Consider the following 17848-nt stretch of genomic DNA (forward strand, 5'->3'; position numbering starts at 1 on the left):
GTAGTGTGGGGCTGGGGGCGGGTGGGCGCGGCCGCGGCAGTCGCAGCGGGGCCATCTTCGGCGGGCGGGCCGGCCGGCTCGGCCAGTGCAGCCGGCGTCCACGTTCCTCGCCCGGCCCGATGGCGCCGCGGCCGCTGGTCCCCTTGGTGCTGGCGCTGGGCGGCGCCGCGGCCGTGCTCGGCTCGGCGCTCTTCATTCTCTGGAAGACCTACTTCGGCCGCGGACGGGAGCGGCGCTGGGAGCGGGGCGAGGCCTGGTGGGGCGTGGAGCCTGCGCGCCTCCCGGAGTGGGATGAGTGGGAGGTAAGTGCCGAGCCTGGGCCCGCGCCTCCGCGCGAGCGCCCGGAGGGCTTGACCGCGGGCGCCTAGATCGGGGGACTTAGCCTCGCGGTGGGCGTGCGGCGGGGCAGTGATGAGCTGGGGAACCGAGGGCCAGGTGGGCGCTTGGGTCGGTGGGTGGCGCCGCCCCGCGTCGCCGCGGTCCTCGGGCTCCCTCCCCGGGGTGGGAGTCAGGAGGCGCGACCCCGCGCCGCTGCCGAGCCCGCGCGGGATCCAGCCCGCGCCCGTCCAGCGCCTGCGCAGTGCGCGCGGCGGGCGGCCCGGGGGATGCCGGGAAAGGTCGCGGACTCCGCCCCTTTGGCTTCCCGCATCCCCGCGGCGCGTGGCGGGGTGGTCTCTGGCGTCCTGCAACTGGGGGGGGATTGACAGTTTCAGGAGTCCGAGGCCCCGCGAGGGAAATAATTTGCCAGCGCTCATTCCGAGAAAACCTGAACAGCGGTGTTTAGGATTGAGAACTCCAAAGGCAGCGCTCATCCTACTGCCCCAAGCGTGCCTGCCTACCTGGGACGGGTGGAGGGCGGGGTCGGTACCTTGGGGCCTGGAGGATGTGGGCCACAGCCTGACCCGTGCCCCGCAGCCCCAGGACGAGGAGGACGAGGAGCCGGCGCTGGAGGAGCTGGAGCAGCGGGAGGTGCTGGTGCTGGGGCTGGATGGTTCAGGGAAGAGCACGTTCCTGAGAGTGCTGTCCGGGAAGCCGCCGCTGGAAGGCCACATTCCCACCTGGGGCTTCAACTCGGTGCGGCTGCCCACCAAGGACTTCGAGGTGGACCTGCTAGAGAGTGAGCAGATCGCCCCCCGCCCCATAACACACACGCACACACACACACACACACACACACACACACACTCTCACTCCATTCTCCCTGTCATCTCAGTTGCACCCAAACCCCAATTGATTCCCTGGGGGTGGCTCCAAAATGCTCACCTGAACCGGACTTGCTTGTGTATGAAATGCTTCCCATGCTTTTCCAGGCACAGAGTACAGTCCAGTCTCTCTCCTGACATATAGGGCCCATCATGATGAGGCATCTTCAGTTTGGTCACCTGCCCCACATCCCTGCAGTAGCCAATGTGCTTACCACCCACATGCTAACAGCATGACAAGCACTTGCCAGGCATTGCTTAATAAAATTTTCCCAAAAGTTCTTAAAACCAGAAACAGTCATCCTCACTGTATACATGAGAAAACAGAGGCACAGAGGTGTAGCAAGTTAAATAATATATTCAAGTTCATCTAGCATATCAGTCTGCTAGTAAAGATGGCCGTTAGTAAGCAGCATACTATATTACTTTTTTATGAAGGGTATTTGCCGTTTTCATCTGCCCTTTGCACACACTGTTCACTCCATCTTGAGAGCCCTTCCCTTACAAACTGACACTTATCCTTCAAGATTTATGTCAAATGTGATATCCCTGTGAGATTTTCTGCCACTGCCCCCCACTATCACCGCATCTCCCCAGGCTATGTTACTGGTTTCTCTGCATTATTTGGTACATAAAGCCTATGTCCCTGACTGGAGCCCAGCCAGAGCTGGTATCTGAGAGCAGCCCGCTGCGCTCAGCCCTGAGCTTCTCAGGAACTGGGAAGACGCTAGTGGAGAGGGTATTGAGAGGGCAGCAGTACTTAACCACCTGTGCCCAGTCGCAGACTCTGTAGGAAGGTGGGCTTCCTACTGGCCAAAGGACTTGGACCATGGGTTTGCTTTAGAGCCAAGGGTGGAATCAGACCAAGGATCTAGCTGTTGCCTGAGTGGCTCAGATCTTCTGGTCTCAGGCACTTGCTTGCTGACCTGTCTGGCTACATCTGTCCTTCCTGATTGTAGCAAACATTGATTCAGTCCTTTCAGCAAGCTTTCCCAGGCTCCCTTTCTTGTGCCAGGGGCACTTGAGCCCTCTCTGTCTGACGGAGACTGACTATACCCTCCCTCCCCCAACCCTGAGAAAAGAGTTACTGGTGTCTGACCAATAACAATCCAGGCCCAATAGGATCACTCCGCCTAAAATCAAACCCAGATCTCCCAGCCGAGTCCTGGGGCTTTCCTCCCACAACTCTTACTTTGCTGTGGTCTTCCACAATACCTAGCTGAACCCAGCCGAGGGCCTTATAGGTTGTTAATGACCCTTCCCTTCCCACCACCTCCAGTATCCATTTTATTAGCTAGTTCTGTCACCTTCAGCCTCCAATTGATTTCACATCTGTCCATGTCTCCCCACTTCGCCACCTACATGGTCTAAGCCACTGTTACCTCAATACTGCAACACACTCCTCACTGCTTTTCCCACATCCACTTTTGTACCCAGTGTCAGCCAGAGGTGTTGCTCAGAAACCCTATATCAGATCAGGTCACTCTCGCTTCCAACTCCTAAGGGGCTCCCCAAAGCCTCATTGTGGCCTTAAAGGCCCTGTGTGGTACAGCCATTGGCCAGCCTTGCCCATCAAGCTTCCCTCTCTCTCCATCTGGGCTACCTCAGCCACCCTGGCCACTTTCTGTTTCTCAGACTCTTCCATCTGCTGGTGATGTTTTGCTCTGCCCTGTCCGTGGTAGAGCCTTGTCACCCCAGACTCAGCTCCATTCCATGCCCCTCCCCCCCATTGCTTTCTCATACTTTCTGTTTTATTTCCATCCTTTCTGAAATGTGTTGATGTATTATTGCTGTGTCTGTTCTGGTGACGGAGGGAGCTCCTTGAGGGCAGGGCTCCTGCCTGCCTTGCTTACCTCTGTATCCCCAGCACCCAGATCAGCGCTTGGCACCTAGTAAGCACTCAGTAAATACCTGTTGAGTGCCTGCTATGTGCCAGGCATTGTGCTGAGGGCTTTGGGGGGATTCAGAGGTAGATGGCTCTAGCTCTCAAAGAGCTTAGAGCCTGCAAATATCAGAAGTATAGCCAGAAACACCGGGATGCAGGGTGACCAATGGGGACTGTACACAGGGACAGAGAGGAACAGGTTGGGGGCACTGTATAAGCAGGCATGTGGTGTAAGAGTGAGTATGGTGCTTCCATGGAAAGAAAGTGGGATGACCCAGTTACATGAGAAAAACTAAATGGAGAATGGCGGTGCACAGGCTGACAGGGCTTCCTGACCACAGCCACCACTGATCCAGAGTTGGTTAGGAATAGGCAGGAGGCAAGGCCCAGGAGGAAGAACCAGAGAGTACTGCTTATTGACCACCTGCCATATGCCAGTCCTATGAAAGGTTCATTGCATATGGGACCTTTGGGTTTTGCTGCAGCCTAGTAGATAAGCAGTGGCGCTGATGTTGGAAGGGAGCAACATGCCCTGGGACATGCAGGTCAGGGCTAGAGCTAAACCAGATTTGATTGGCTCTGGAATCTGTGGTCCTTCCCTTGTCGGGGCTGGCAGAGCCTTGGGAAGCCGGAAGTGGGTGAGGTTGGGGCTCCATGTAGAGAACCAGGACCAGGGAGGCTCTGAACCGGCCCCTGGCCTCTCCTCAGTCGGTGGCAGCCAGAACCTGCGCTTCTACTGGAAGGAGTTTGTGAATGAAGTGGACGTGCTGGTGTTCATGGTGGATTCGGCTGACCGACTGCGGCTGCCCTGGGCCCGGCAAGAGCTTCACAAGCTGCTGGACAAGGACCCTGACCTGCCTGTCGTTGTGGTGGCCAACAAGCAGGTGAGGGGCACTGGAAAGGGATTCAGGCCCAGGTCCATGTTGGAACCTTTGGCTTATATACTACCCCCAACCTCTTTTACCTATGCTCTTTCTCATCCCTCTCCTCTCTCTGCTTTCCACTTTGCCTCCCTGCCATCTTTCATCCTGGTGGAATGAGAAAAATCACTAAGTACACAGTATATACAAGGTGTGGTTTGAATGACATTCTCTGTTATGCTTCCATTGACCCTGCAAGGTACGGGATACTACTTCCATTTTACAGGTGGGAAGTTGCAAACTCAGAAAGCTTTTGTAATCTCCCCCAATTGTACACCTTGAATGTAGTGGAATTGGGATATCGAACTCCAAACCTATGTCTTTTCTACTCTGCTCTGGCCTCATGACTTCTGGCTTAAGTGACTAGGAAGTGATGAAGTTGAACAGACTAAATAAGAACTAAAATTTATTTTGTGCTTACAGTGTGCAGGCACAATGCTGAGCACCTGACAGTCATGGCCTTGCTTTCATCCTACAGAAAACCCACCATCAGCTTTGCTGTTACCCCTAAACTTTTGCCCAGATTTGGGCTCATGTGACAAAGCTAGGACTTGAATTCAGATCTTCCAAGTGCCCACTCTTTACCATTCTGCTATACCGCTTCCGGGTGCCAGGGAGCAACCTTCATCCTTGCAGACCTAGTATGGTATCCTCAATACCAGGGGAAACTGCCACAGTCCACAAGCTGCCATGTATCCTCCAGCCTCTGCCTGTGTCGCTGAGAGCTGCATGTTTCCTTGCTGCCTCAGATCCTGCAGTCTATCAGGAAATACCTGACCTTGTATAAGTAGGTGAACATCTGTCTCTGTTTATGCCTGTTGTCCCTATGTAACTAATAGTAGTGTCCACCTTGATTTCAGAAGTACCCAGTTTGGACAGTGAATAACTATCATTTATAATGATTGTGAACCTGCGGGAGACAATATCTAAAGCCCCAGCATTCAGTGCATTGCTTCAAGAAGAATCATTTTAACTTCAGGTTAGGGTTGAAGTAAAAATGTACCATCACAGCCATGCACTGTGGTGGCCTCTTTTTCTCCCTAGCCAGTGTCTAGGAATCTGGGGGAGTAAGGCCTTTGTCTGGATGTGACCCTGCTGTAAGATCTTTCTGCTGTTGAAACTTCCACCTATGAAACTGATCTAGGATTCCTAAAATCATCATGACCTTGGTCATCAGACCAACCTGAATCTGAAACCTATATGTTCCACTTAGCACTGAGTCCTTGGGTGAATCACTTCCCTCCCTAAACCAGTTTCCTCAGTTAAATGCCGATTGTGAGAATTAAAATACTAGGCACCTGTCACAATACTTGCCTTAGCAGAAGTGCTGTTTCTCACCACATTGGCCGGTGACAAAGTGAATAAAAGAGAGGCAGAGATAATACCAGAGGGCCCAGAAGCCAGTTCTAGGGACATAGGCCAGTTTTTGCCCTGGGGGAGCAGAAGAGTGGTTTCGTGGATGACTTGGGTGGGTGTTTGGGAAACACTGTCAACTCGATTCCAAATGGCTTCTGTTCCGCCCCAGGACCTGAGCGAGGCCATGAGTATGGTGGAGCTGCAGCAGGAGCTAGGCCTGCAGGCCATCGATAGCCAGCGAGAGGTTTTCCTTCTGGCGGCTAGTGTCGCCCCTGCAGGACCTGGCTTTGAAAACCCCGGCACCGTGCACATCTGGAGACTACTCCTGGAGCTTCTCTCCTAGGCAGCGCCTACCTGCTCACCCCAGCCCTGGGAACCCCAGTTCAGCTGCTCCTGCTTCTTTATGGCCTGGGCCTGGGGCAGGCGCCCCAGGCAGCATTCCCTTCTCCCCTCCTTTCCCCCCTTAAGACAGTGCCTGGGCCAGGCAGAGAATTGCACCAAAGCCCTCCTACTTAGGAGAGTGGCCCTCAGGTTGAAGCAGTAGTGGGTGAGGCCGATAGTGGGAGAAGGTGGTTGTCTAGGTCATTCCAACTAGAACTGGGTCCAGCTTTTGTCCCTGAAGGCATCCTCTGACCTGAACCATGAGCTTTCAGTGGGTTCCATTCTCCCCTCCCTGCAGGTGCTGGTGGTTGAGGACCAGTGTAGCTATCAGAAGTTTTCCCACGCTAGACTGTCCCCTCATCATGACTCCTTACACAGGCAGGTTCTGGACTCCCTGTCTGCATCATCCTACTGCCCCACCTCTGCCCAACTAGCTCGTGGCCTTGTGGAGTCTCTGCCTTGCTGGCTGCAGGGCCAGCACTTTTAAAGGGAGGTGATATCCATGTCTTTTCTACCTTGGGGAAATGTATTTTCCAGCCCTAGGACATTGGTGAAGGAGCAAGGAGCTTTCTGAAGATCTCCCTGCTTCCCCTAAACCCCGTCCTGGCTGGCCAGCCTCTCTTACCTACAGAATAAGTGGTATTCAACCCCTAATCAGAAAAAAAAAAAACTGGACTTTTTCCTCTCTAATCTGTAGACAGAAACTGCTGCTATTGCGCTAACTGTGCCAGTGCCCATGTTTACATTAGTCTGGGGAAGGAAAGAGCCATGTCCCTGGGAAGAACATCGTCCACCAGAGCAGGGTGTCGGCCTCGGACCTGCTTTCTGATTATTTATCAAGGGAACAGACCAGAGTTTTAGGCTCTGTTTCTAGGTGCTGTAACCAAAACCCTAGGTGATTGTTACGGGAAATTGGATCTTTGAGAAAAATAACTGGAATCACGAATGACAGTGTAACCTACAGGTATCAGTGGAGATGGAGCTCTGACTTCCCTCACCCACCTATAACTGGTACCGTGATACTTCTCACTGATGTCGAAGGGACACAAGTCTCTTGTGTAGAGGTAACAAACAACTCTGGGAGGGGACATTTCAACCGTGAATCCAGCTACAAAGAAATGGGATTTACAGTCCAGCCAACAGGATGTCCTTGGGTCCATCACTCAGCCTTTCTGGACCCGTAGGTTCCCCAGCTAAAGCAAAGTTGGATGGAGAGTCTGGCATTCTCTCCAGACTGCCTTCCACGATTCTCTTGTTTCCAGTCATCAGCCAGTGTGAAGATTGTCTGTGTTGACTCTTTAGTATAGGCAAAAGAAGGAGCCTTTTGTCTATCAGGAGCCACTGAATAATGAGCAGGCACAAATGGACTTTATACAGAAGAGATCTTCAACTCATTTTGCCTTTTAATTGAGAATAGAGATTCTGTGCCTTCATTTCATTTGACATTGACTGTACTTCAGTTCTAGGCTGTGACTGCGCTAGCAGAGGATCGGGGTGGGGATGTGGGCTGGGAAGCTTCTGGACTTGAGAAGTGAGCACAGACGTGGGAAGAAAAGCCTGCTGAGCTCTTGGGCTGCAGAGATAGGAATGGAATCCAGTTCTTTGAATGCTGATGAAACTTATGCATTAAGAAGTGATTTTTCTGCTTTTATTTAAAATATTTAAGGAATGACATGGAGTTTAGAATAACCTTTGAAACTGCTGCCAACTTTTCATTTTGCCATTGGAAGGTCAAGAAACGTGACTTCTTTGTCCTACAAACTCCACCCTATTCTCCAGTGCTTGAAACAGCACTGTCGAGGGAGGCCCTTCATTCTAATTAAGATCTGCCTTTGACCTATTAAGTATTATGATGTAGTACAATTTTAAAGACCCCAGTGATGGGGAGGTGAACTTGAATAGAGTTTAAGTATATCTACTAGAGGAACTTTTAAAAACCACTCTCAGAGTTGACAGGTCCCAGTGGCTCATGGGAAACACCTGCCACTGAAGGTGTGGAAGATCGCGCACCATCCCTCCAACACTTAACTTGTGCAAGAGCATAGGCCTTCTGTTGGCCTGTGGAGTGCCTCACCAGGTTTGTGGCTGACAGCTGCAGTCCTCTGTGGGGACTGCTGGCCCATTCTCCAGGCAGAGTGCCAAACAGTGCCCATCTGCTCTGGTTTCTGCCAGGACTAGACTGGCCAAGCCTGTGCGGGGGTAGGGGTGAGATGGGGGTGGGGGGGGTTAGGGGCGGAGGTTGTGGGGTGGGGGGGCTGGTAAGAACAGCTCACCACTTGCCTTGTGCTACTCTTACCCAGTTGCTCCTAGCCCAGATCACCTGCCCTTGGGAACCAGTCCCATGTCCTGGACCTGTGCATCACAGAGTGCGGTCCCTCAGCTGGCCTGGGTAAACCTCTGTTATCCCCACTACGCTCTACTCCCCAGCTTCCTAGTCAAGTTTGGTCACAGGGAGTGAATGTGAGAGCAGAGGTAGCACTGACCATACAGTGTCCATGCCAAAGGGAAGCCTTCACCCCTACTTGAATTTGTACCTGCACTGGAAATATTCTCGAGAGTTAAGTGAAACCCCAGCTTCCGGTTTTCCCATCTCTGACCTATTGTCATTCCTTTTGAGGAGAGGCTAGCTGGGCCCAGAGTTTGGACATGTAGATAGTCTGAGCAAGAGAGCTTTTAAGTTTAAGATTGCTGGCCCTGAACTGGCTGCCCACCTGCCCAGAACTGCAGGTGTTGGGCTTGTGCTGACACACTGGTATCCAGCTCTAAGGACCAGGGAGGAGGTAAAGTTGGTCCATCTCAGCCTCCTGGTCCTTTCAGAGAGGTGCTGATGAAAATCTTTACCCTGACCATCTGCCTGGATGAAACACCAGATTCTCCAAAAAATGTTTCCACTTGCCTTTGAAAAACATCGTATTCTTGTGCTAGTTTAGTAGCAACTGCCAGCATTTTGAACCAGCTGCTAACTTCTGTGGTGTCATATAGCTGCCTCAGACCTCAGAGAATCTTGAGTGGTCGGCCCCTGATTGGCTGGCTGTTCACATCCTCAAAGCCCTTTCTAGTCACTGTGGAAAAGGGGATCTTCAACTCTTCCTCATCTGCTGCCTCCATTAGATGGGCCCATTGAGGCCCAAGGAGAGGATTCCATCAAAGATCTGGAAGTAAAGGGACCTGCTTCTCAGCCTATGCCCTGTGAAGCTAGGCCTCAGGGTTACCTTGGAACCAGCTTTGTAAAACAATGTCAGTGGCTATTTGAGGTAAACAATAAATGCCAAAAACTCTGATGTGGTTTCAACTGATTTTGAAATGTGTGTTGGGTGCTTACAGTCTCAGTAAAGGGGAGCTGTGGAGGGTGATCCCAGATCATCTGACACACAATGCCAGACAGCCGGTCCCAGTCCCATGGCCCTTGGGTCCAGAGTGTGGGGTGGTAAGAAGCAATGGTTTTGGCCTAACCAGTAGCTTAGGGGGGAGATAGCCAAACTATTCTCCATGTGCACCTCCTCACCAGCTATCAGAATGAGGGCGCAGAACCATGTGTCCGCTGTTCATAAGCACTCCCCCAGCACTTGGTTAGGCCCAGCTCTAGTTCCAGACAAGGCCCTGCACCAAAACCCAGTCTTATAGGGGGTGCCAAGCTGATGAAGAGGCAGTTATGACTGAGAGAGAAACTGCCACAGGAATTCTGGGGTCTACTGGACACACAGCCAAGGGCTAGGGGAGAGGTATGGAAGGCTTAAAGGTGGTACTTGAAGAGGACAGCCTAGTCAAAGGCCTCAATTTGGAAGGTAGCAAAGGACAAAAGCATCAAGGCCACCTAAGACAGGCCCTCGGAGCCTTGCAGCTAGATCCCAAGCCTGTGCTGTAGTGCTTACACTGGTTTCTGGGGCCCTCCCAGCCCTTCCTGTTTCCAGCCTGCCTTGATGGTGTCAGTTGATAGGCTGCCTTCAGAGGCCAAAGGAGAGGATGACAAGCTAAAGCCTAGGATTAGCTGTTGAGACATGACTTCAAAACCCACATTGATTGCTCTCAATTTCCTTACCTTTGGTGAGATTAAAATCACACACAGTATAGGATTTTCCATAAAGTGACCTATATAAAAACACTAAATCCTTTCAAGGGCAATAAGGAAAAACAGATTTTAGGTGCTTCTAGAATAAATGATGAAAACAAGGCTTTATATTCCGAGGACACAGCCTCAATACTTACAAAATGACCAGGATCCACCCTCCCTTTGATCCTCTTCACATTTAACACCCAAGCTGGGAGGCCTGCCACAGAGCATGGCCTCCAGTATAGGGTATTCAGTGGTCTACTATATGGTCTCAGGAAGCAGGTCTGGGGCCTCAAGCTCCCTTCAAGCCAAAGCCAACAACAGCCACATGAAAATGAGCAGCAAAGGGATGAAGGCAGACTGGGAGGGAGGGGCCATACAGCTCCTCACCCTCTGGCAATGAAAGCCCAGCTGGCCTCAGGTAAAGTAGCACTTGGCAGGGCAGGCCCTTCCAGGCAGCCCACGGTTCCTGGTAGGCTTCCATGGAAGGGTTGACACTGCAGGAAACCAAGGCAGAGCAATGGAAGCAGAACGAGGGAGAGGAAGGCTGTGCCTAGGAAGGCATGTGAATGCAGTACAGTCAAGGGCTGGCTGCACTCCCTGCCCTGGTCAAGTGGCTTTTTTTTTAAAGATTTTTTTATTTATGTAAGAATTGGGGTACAGGCCAGAGGTGTGGGAGGGTTAGAGAATTCACCAGACAGAGCAGGGAGCAGAACGGGCAGGCAGACTGAAGACACTGCTGAGGGGAGTAGAGGGGAAGGCAAGAGAGGTCTGTTGCACCATGTGGGTATCTCCCTGGCCAGCCGGGAATTGAACCCGCGCTGCAGAGGCTGCGAGCTTCATAGTGCTGTGCTCAACCCACTGCACCCCGGTGGGGTCATAAAAGCCCAGTCAAGGGCTTTTATGGGGCAGCCCCAAGACTTGGCTGAAGGAACAAATACAAAACCACCTGAGAAGTAAAAGAGCCTTGTTTTATTATGTACAGACTGTAGTCAAAACAAACCACCCACCCTGAAACAGCAGCTTTTCCCAGAGCCCCCAGGTTATAAATTGGAGCCTGTGAGAGTCAGCTCATTTCCCAGAGAGGGGAAAATGTGTCTATCTTTTGGTTTCATAGGGTTTGGCCAGCCTCATCTGTAACCACACACTCTTCCTTGCCTTAAACCCTGTCTCCAGCTTCACGGGTCCAAGAGGAGGCCTCAGTCTGGGAAGGCATAAACCAGTCACTCCACCTCCATCTTATTCTTCTGCAAGGAATCCACAAAGGTTTGCCACTCTGCCGGGTAAAAACGTTTATAGACGTTGATCTTATTCCGAATCTGTTTGGGGGTATCTTGATAGTAATTCTTCTCATCTCGTGCCATAGCCTAAGAAGGAAAGGAAGAAAGGCCATTTGAGGAGGGCTGAGTAGACAAAGGTTCAAATTCCACCTTTGCCTGAGCTGGGCAAGTCCCTCACCTCAAAAACAATAGTGTATATGGAGGGCCTCCCCGGTGGTGCAGCGGTTGAGCGCTGGGTTGCGAAGCTGCCCGCAGCCTCTGCAGCACCGGTTCAATCCCCGGCTGCTCCCCAGCCACCGGAGGAGGGTCCCACATGGCGCGCAGACCTCGCCTGCCGCCCGCTGCTCCCCTCAGCAGTGTACCTCGGTCCTTCTGCCTGCTCTGCTCCCCACTCTGGCTCTGGTGAATTTTTTTTTTTTAATATTTTTTTTTAAAGATTAATTTATTTATTTATACATACAAGCACTGGGTACAGTCAGAAGCGCGGGAGGGTGAGAGAATTTCTGGTGAATTCTTTCACCCTCCCGCGCTTCTGACTGTACCCAGTGCTGTATAAATAAATAAATAAATAAATCTTTAAAAAAATAGTGTATTTGGGGAAATAGAAGCAAATGTCTCACAGACGAGGGAGGAGGTGGGGCCAACTGTGCAGCTCATGCTCCTCCCATAGTCCTCTATGGGGGTCCAGTATAGCCAGATCTCTCTCTTTTTAAAGAGAAGTCAGAAATATGTACTTCTATTTGAAATCTCCCATAACTACAATGGCAACTAGTACAAGTTCTTTAAAAACACCATGCAAGCAAAACACCATTATCTCTGGGATATGACCCACAGGCTACCCAGCCCATCCTAGCTGTGAGCATTCTGACCATGGGATCCATTTCCAAGTCTCTTTCTCCCTTTGTTTCCACTCAGTCTCAGGAAACACTCTAGGCAAGCGGATCAGACCCCAGTGATCCAGGCCACCTTCCCAAAGAGCCCAAGTGGTTCTTCCTATTGGACCTGAGCCACTCACCTTATAATCCTCTCCATGGTTCTCTACCATGTATCGGACATAGTCAATGAGGTCCCGAGACAGTGTATTGTCTTTCTTTTCTGGGAGGCTGGCTTCTGCCTCCAGGTCTGGGATGAGAAAAACCAGGAGACAGGAGGTGAGGCTTGGCTTCCTGCACTACTTGAGCTGCCCTGTCACACCTTCACCCAGTCCCAAGCCACGAGAGTTGCCACCTCAGCCACCTGATGAGTTTTGCCTCTTCATCCCCAAATTCAGTGCTAGAACCTTCCTCGTCAGCCCCTCAAGCCCCAAGCTCTGCCTATTACACAATCAGCATCTACCTGAAAGGCAAGTCATCTCTCTTTGGGCCTAAGCTGGGTAAAAGGCAGACACCAAACTTATCTCTACCTAGAACCAAGTGCTGGAGACAGGGAGATGAAGATACACTGCACAGAGGGTAGGGATCCCTTCCAGCTCTGAAACTCCTGGAGCTCTTTTCTTGAAGTGTTGTAACAATAACGCTTGAGATGGAAAGGTCTGATAAATGAGAACTAGAGCTTCAGAACCAGGGCCTAGGCATCTCACTGTTCCATGTGAGAGAAGCAGCCAAGCTATGGAACCAAAAAAATAGCTTCACTCTTCCCCATTTCTCATCTATGAAGGGAGAAAAATAGCTACCTCACAGAAAAGACAGTCCAATTTTATCCAGGCAATAAGTGCTAAAAAACTGCTTTACAATCAAAACTACCTTTGACTTGGTTGCCAGGGCTTGGGGAGAGAAGTCTGGAGTTGTTTAATGGGTACAGAGTTTTAGATTTGTAAGATGAAAAGTTCTAGGCATCTGTCGCATGATAATGTGATTATACTAATATTACTGAGCTATTTAAAATGTGTACATTAGAAATGACGGGCCTCCGTGGTGGTGCAAGGGGTTAAGCACCGCACTATGAAGCAACCCGCAGCCTCTGCAGCAAGAGTTCAATCCCCAGCCAGCCAGGGAGAAACCACATGGCGAAGCAGACCTCTCCTGACTCGCCCGCTGCTCCCCTCGGCAGTGTGTTTCATCAGCCTGCCTGTTCTGTTCCCCACTCTGTCTCTGGTGAATCTTGCACCCCCCCTTCCCCCCGCCCCGCCCTGCATCTCTGGCCTGTATCCCAACTCTTATATGCATAAATAAATCAATCTTAAAAAAAAAATTACAAAACAAATCCAAGAGGAAGGGCCTCCCCGGTGGCGCAGGGGTTGTCTTAGCACTATCAAGCTATCACCAGACACTGTGGCATAAGTTCGATCCCCTTTAATCCCTTTCGATCCCCAGCCAGGGAGCTACCCACATAGCACAGTGGACCTCTCCTGTCTCACCTGCTGCTCCCCTCAGCAGTGTATTTCAGTAGATCCACCTGTTCTGCTCCCCACTCTGTCTCTGGTGAATCCTCTCACCACCCCGCACCTATGGCCTACACTCCCATTCTTGTATGTATAAGTAAATAAATCTTTTTTGAAACAAAAAATCTCAGAGAAAGAATGGGTGGAGAGTTTACTCTCTTCTGTTAAGAGTCAGAATATACATTAAATTGATTTGTCAGTGGGAAGATTAAATGACATAACCTCTAAAAAATCCATTCATCTTTAAATTCATGAGAAAGTGAATGCATGCTGTACTGTGTTATGTGTACTGTGTTCTATCTTTTTAGGCACCTGGCTAGATCCTTACTGATTATCACTAACCTCACTCCAAACACCTGAGTCTAATCAGTAGACTGAAAATGTCCCAGTTGGGGACATGGTCCTAACTCTGTGAGCCCTGAACCAACTCACTTCTTCCCTCCAAACCTTGGTTTCTCTGTTGAACAAGGATATCTGAGGGCCTTTCCAGCACAGACCCTGCAGGGCAGTGACACAGAGAAATGTGGCCCATACCCACCATTTAGCACATAAGGCTTCCGCACAAGCACTTTAGGTCCCTCCTTTATGTCCACTTCCATGGCCTTCACCTGTAGAGAACAGAACCTGTGAGACCAGTAGACGAAGGATCCTGGATGAAGGAAAAAGCTAAAGGCTCCTTTCCATCCCAACACACTGCATTAGTCATAAGAATGCCTGCCCAAGGTCAGGCAGGAATAAGTGAGGCATTAATCGTTCCCCAAAAGAGACAGGTGAGCAATCCTTCTGTGCCCTACAAAATGGGCATAATACCACTTTTCTGTTTCACTTCATGTGCTAAGTGAAATAACACACATAAAAGCAATTTACAAGAAGGAGATGTCAGTTTGGAGATCAGCTTCGCATTTGTTCAGGAGATAATAGTGTCATTCTCCTCAGGCAAGAAGAGGTAAAAATAAGCCTGGCTTAAAGTCCTATGAAAAATTCAATCAACAAACCGATTACAGGCTATTTATAAACATTTACAATATCCTAAGCCATCACTGGTAATTTAGTAGTGGACAAAACACCAAGTCCTTGTCCCAAAGGAGATTATGTTGGGGAAAAGAAACGCAGACAACATGTAACAGGTAAGTATGTAAAACACCAGGTATTTACAAGTGCTACACATTAAAATAACTCAAAGAGGAGGTTTCTGAGTCAAGGATACTGTTTTTGAAAAGCGGTCTAGAAAAAGGCTTATTCAGGAGAAACTGGATCCTAGGAGGCTTCAGACCAAGGATGACTGGGTGACGGGAGTGGGGGGTGGGAGTGGGGGTGTGGCAAAGTGTAAGGAAAATTGAGATCCCAAACTCTAGGGAGTCCTTAGTAAAGAGCCCTATACAGGTTGATTTCAGAGGGAAAAGATGAATGGGGAGTGGACTCTAACCCAGGTCCACGGTGTGTAGGGCAGCGTGACGTAGGAAACAGTGGCTCAAGTTCTGAAACCTAGCTAAGAATGGCGGGGGGAAGAAAGCAAGGATTTGGGCCCTGACAGGTCAATACCTTTCTCTTACGAAGGGGCACCGCCCTGTTGGGGTCCATGGCCAAGCCCATCTCGGCCAAGTTCTGACGCACGGATTTGGAGTGGTCCCAGGCATGTCGGATGTGGGAACTACGGGCAAAGACAAGGAGCCTGAGGAACCGCCACCCCGCTGGCCGCCCGGCGGAGGAACACACCAGCCTCCAAAACCCTGGACCTCTCACCACTCGATCCGCGGTGCGGCCTTTCGTCGAGCGTTCCGGTTCAGACGCTTCCGGTTAACATTGTAACCGAACTTCTGCCTCCGGGTCTTCCCCTTGGCCTTGGGCATCGCGTGGACCACGGCACCGGCAACTCAGACTCGATGCCTCTTGCTCACAGCACCTCGTGTGGCAGATTCCTTCCTGCCGTGCGCCTGGGAAGGCTTGGGAGGATTTCTGGGAAGTGTAGTTCTCCCAGTAGCGGTACCAAGCTGGGTACTACGACTCCCAGAATGCAATGAGCGATTGCGCGTGCGTACGACGCTCAACAAACTCCCTTTCTCCGCCCCATTCATGACTTCATCAGGAGGCGGAGACTTGCGACCCTCTTTCCTCTTGCTGCTGTTACTCCGACCATGGCGACTCCTGGCCGTGTGACTCCGGAGGCACCCTTTGACCCATCGAAGCCCCCAGTTATTGAGGGATTTAGTCCTAGTGTGTACAGCACTACAGAAAGTTTCAAGGAAAAATTAATTCGCAAGACCCGCGAGAACCCAGTGGTCCCCATAGGTAAGCGGGTGCTAGAGGAACTGTGGGTAGAGAGGACAGTGATGTCGGGGGGAAGAAATAGGGAAGGACTGGGAAGCCAGTGGGGACCTGAATTGCTAGTGACCTGGGAGGAGGCGGAGGAGCCGGGCGGTGAGGGGCGAACCTGATTGGAGCAGGAACTGGGCGGGGTTGCGGGGCTCGAGTGGGGGAGACTTTAAACTCGGGGGACCCGGCTTCGACCAACCGCTCTGACCTTATACGTCCCTACCTGCCCGATCGCTCCTCCCCCACCCACATCCACCTTCCCCTCAGCCGCCATCCGGTAGAACTTGACAATGAAGAAGAGGAACCCCTGAGGCTGGACCTGCTACTCCCCACCTGCTTTGTCCCTTCCTCAGGCTGTCTGGGTACCGCGGCCGCCCTCGCCTACGGCCTTTACTGTTTCCACCGTGGTCAGAGCCATCGCTCCCAGCTCATGATGCGCACCCGGATTGCCGCCCAGGGCTTGACGGTCGCAGCCATCTTGCTGGGTCTGGCTACATCAGCTCTGAAATCGCGATCCTGAGCCGGTGGCCTGGTCTTGAAAGCTCCAAGGAGATCATTCCCAGCCCCAGGAGCAACCCCTAGTTCTGCCACTGTCACGGGTCAATGGGGGAGAGACTGATTTTTTTCCCCAGGAATCTCAGATTCGGTTCAGTTCGGATGGTGCATGTTTCTGTTTGTTCCGAACCTCCTCCATTTGCTACTAATAAATCCTGAACCAGTTGTAGTTTGGTGAACTCATTCTCTGTCTCAGCCCCATAGTTTTGATGTTCTGGTTTTAGAGAGAAACATGCTAAGGACTGGTCCATAGAAATCATGCAGTCATCATTCCCAAACTTTCCTGGTGACAATCACTTTGTTAGATGTAGAGATTCCCAGGTCTCTGTCCTTGAGATTCTAGTTCGTTGGGTCTAGAGTGGTGCTTTTTAGGGGGAAAATTACCTTTCCAGCAACTTTGAAAAAGTTGAACTCTCCTTCAGATAAGGCTTACCATGGTCCTGTCAGAGGCAGAGAACTCTGCCCTCAACTCTGCATCTGCTCCTTACCATACTTCCATTTCCTGAGAACACCTAAGGCACCAGTGTACCTAGACCATCCCAGCTTGGTGCTTGAGGAATCTTACAGAACAGGAAACAGGCTCACAGAACGTCCTGATGTGGGAAGAGCACAGTCCCAAAGTTTGCCAATGCTTTATGTGCCTAGTGTTTTAGGGTCAGGGAAGAAAAGAGAAAGCCGGGAACCTGGGACCTGAGCAGACACTAGAAGAAAGACAACCTGTGAGAGTTTCAACACGTGTAAAATTTCAAACAACATTCCCGGTTTATGGTTGGCTCTCCTCTAAATGTTGTTTGGATCCAGGCCTCTTCCCTGGGTAATGCCATCATTTTCAACACAAACCCGCTGTAAGGTAGCAGAAGGGAAGAGGGAGTGAAGAAAACACAATACTTTGTGAGGTCCCTGACACAATCTAGTGAAGGAGTGGATGACTACAGCCAAGGAAGTTCCCGGCACCCACCATGGTCTCTCATTTATAAGGCAGAGATGGCTTATAGAACAACACTTTGTGACCCATGGCCTAAAGATTCAAGGAGCAGACATGCAGTGGTGAGGATTGTGACACTTCAAAAGAGAATTACTACTTTTTACTACTGTTGGTGTTACTGTGTCCCCTAACAAGAATATACTAAAGTTCTAACACCTAGTACTTCACAATGTGGCCTTACTATTTGGAAATAGCGTCTTTACAGACATAAGTTAAAATGAGAGCATTATGGTGGATCCTAATCCAGTCTGACCAGTGTCCTTATAAAAAGGAAATTTGGACACAAAGATACAGAGGGTGGTTGACATAAAGATGAACTCCAGATTATAGTGATGCATCTACGAGCCAAGGGCAGGCTGCCAGAAATAAGAAAGCCCTGCAACATGTCCCTCCCTAGAATCCTCAAAGGGAACATGGCCCTGCCTACACCTTGATTTCTGACCTCTGACCTCCAGAAGAGTGAAATGATAAAATTTTGTTGTTCTAAGCCAGCCACTCTGGTACTTTGTTATAGCAATTCTAGGAAAACCGTCAGTTGGC

The 17848-nt window shown here is 50.8% G+C and overlaps 3 protein-coding genes across 4 annotated transcripts; 2 read left to right on the forward strand and 1 right to left on the reverse strand.

Annotated features, from left to right (window-relative positions):
- The first annotated feature begins 25 nt into the window (after positions 1-25).
- Positions 26-7953, forward strand: ARL10 (ADP ribosylation factor like GTPase 10). The gene is made up of 4 exons (XM_037499889.2): positions 26-302; positions 916-1117; positions 3796-3971; positions 5533-7953. Exons 1-4 carry the CDS (start codon positions 120-122, stop codon positions 5704-5706), a joined length of 735 nt encoding a protein of 244 aa, XP_037355786.1. The 5' UTR covers positions 26-119; the 3' UTR covers positions 5707-7953.
- Positions 7954-10969: 3016 nt separating this feature from the next.
- NOP16 (NOP16 nucleolar protein) lies at positions 10970-15627 on the reverse strand. Of its 2 annotated transcripts, XM_037501401.2 has the most exons (5): positions 15199-15480; positions 14998-15106; positions 13994-14063; positions 12091-12197; positions 10970-11162 (listed from the first exon to the last, which is right to left on the reverse strand). In XM_037501401.2, exons 1-5 carry the CDS (start codon positions 15303-15305, stop codon positions 11019-11021), a joined length of 537 nt encoding a protein of 178 aa, XP_037357298.1. In that variant the 5' UTR covers positions 15306-15480; the 3' UTR covers positions 10970-11018. The 2 variants fall into 2 exon arrangements, with proteins under 2 accessions (XP_037357298.1, XP_037357299.1); XM_037501402.2 differs by lacking the exons at positions 10970-11162; positions 13994-14063 and having other exon boundaries at positions 12114-12197; positions 15199-15627.
- On the forward strand, positions 14984-16522 carry HIGD2A (HIG1 hypoxia inducible domain family member 2A). The gene is made up of 2 exons (XM_037501403.2): positions 14984-15744; positions 16122-16522. The coding sequence occupies exons 1-2, from the start codon at positions 15591-15593 to the stop codon at positions 16286-16288; spliced, it is 321 nt and encodes a 106-aa protein (XP_037357300.1). The 5' UTR covers positions 14984-15590; the 3' UTR covers positions 16289-16522.
- The last annotated feature ends 1326 nt before the right edge of the window (positions 16523-17848 follow it).

Source organism: Talpa occidentalis, unplaced genomic scaffold (genome assembly GCF_014898055.3).
Source record: "Talpa occidentalis isolate TD23 unplaced genomic scaffold, MPIMG_talOcc4v2.1 talOcc4.9, whole genome shotgun sequence".
NCBI lineage: Eukaryota > Metazoa > Chordata > Mammalia > Eulipotyphla > Talpidae > Talpa > Talpa occidentalis.

Bases quoted from the DNA above. Each gene is read 5' to 3' on its own strand.
- ARL10 (XM_037499889.2), top strand. From the start codon at position 120: ATGGCGCCGCGGCCGCTGGTCCCCTTGGTGCTGGCGCTGGGCGGCGCC. The intron at 303-915 runs GTAAGTGCCGAG...CGTGCCCCGCAG, and splicing joins CGGAGTGGGATGAGTGGGAG to CCCCAGGACGAGGAGGACGA. The intron at 1,118-3,795 runs GTGAGCAGATCG...GCCTCTCCTCAG, and splicing joins CGAGGTGGACCTGCTAGAGA to TCGGTGGCAGCCAGAACCTG.
- NOP16 (XM_037501401.2), bottom strand. From the start codon at position 15,305: ATGCCCAAGGCCAAGGGGAAGACCCGGAGGCAGAAGTTCGGTTACAAT. The intron at 15,107-15,198 runs GTGAGAGGTCCA...CTTTGCCCGTAG, and splicing joins GCCGCACCGCGGATCGAGTG to TTCCCACATCCGACATGCCT. The intron at 14,064-14,997 runs GTATTGACCTGT...TGTTCTCTACAG, and splicing joins TGCCCCTTCGTAAGAGAAAG to GTGAAGGCCATGGAAGTGGA.
- HIGD2A (XM_037501403.2), top strand. From the start codon at position 15,591: ATGGCGACTCCTGGCCGTGTGACTCCGGAGGCACCCTTTGACCCATCG. The intron at 15,745-16,121 runs GTAAGCGGGTGC...TCCCTTCCTCAG, and splicing joins GAACCCAGTGGTCCCCATAG to GCTGTCTGGGTACCGCGGCC.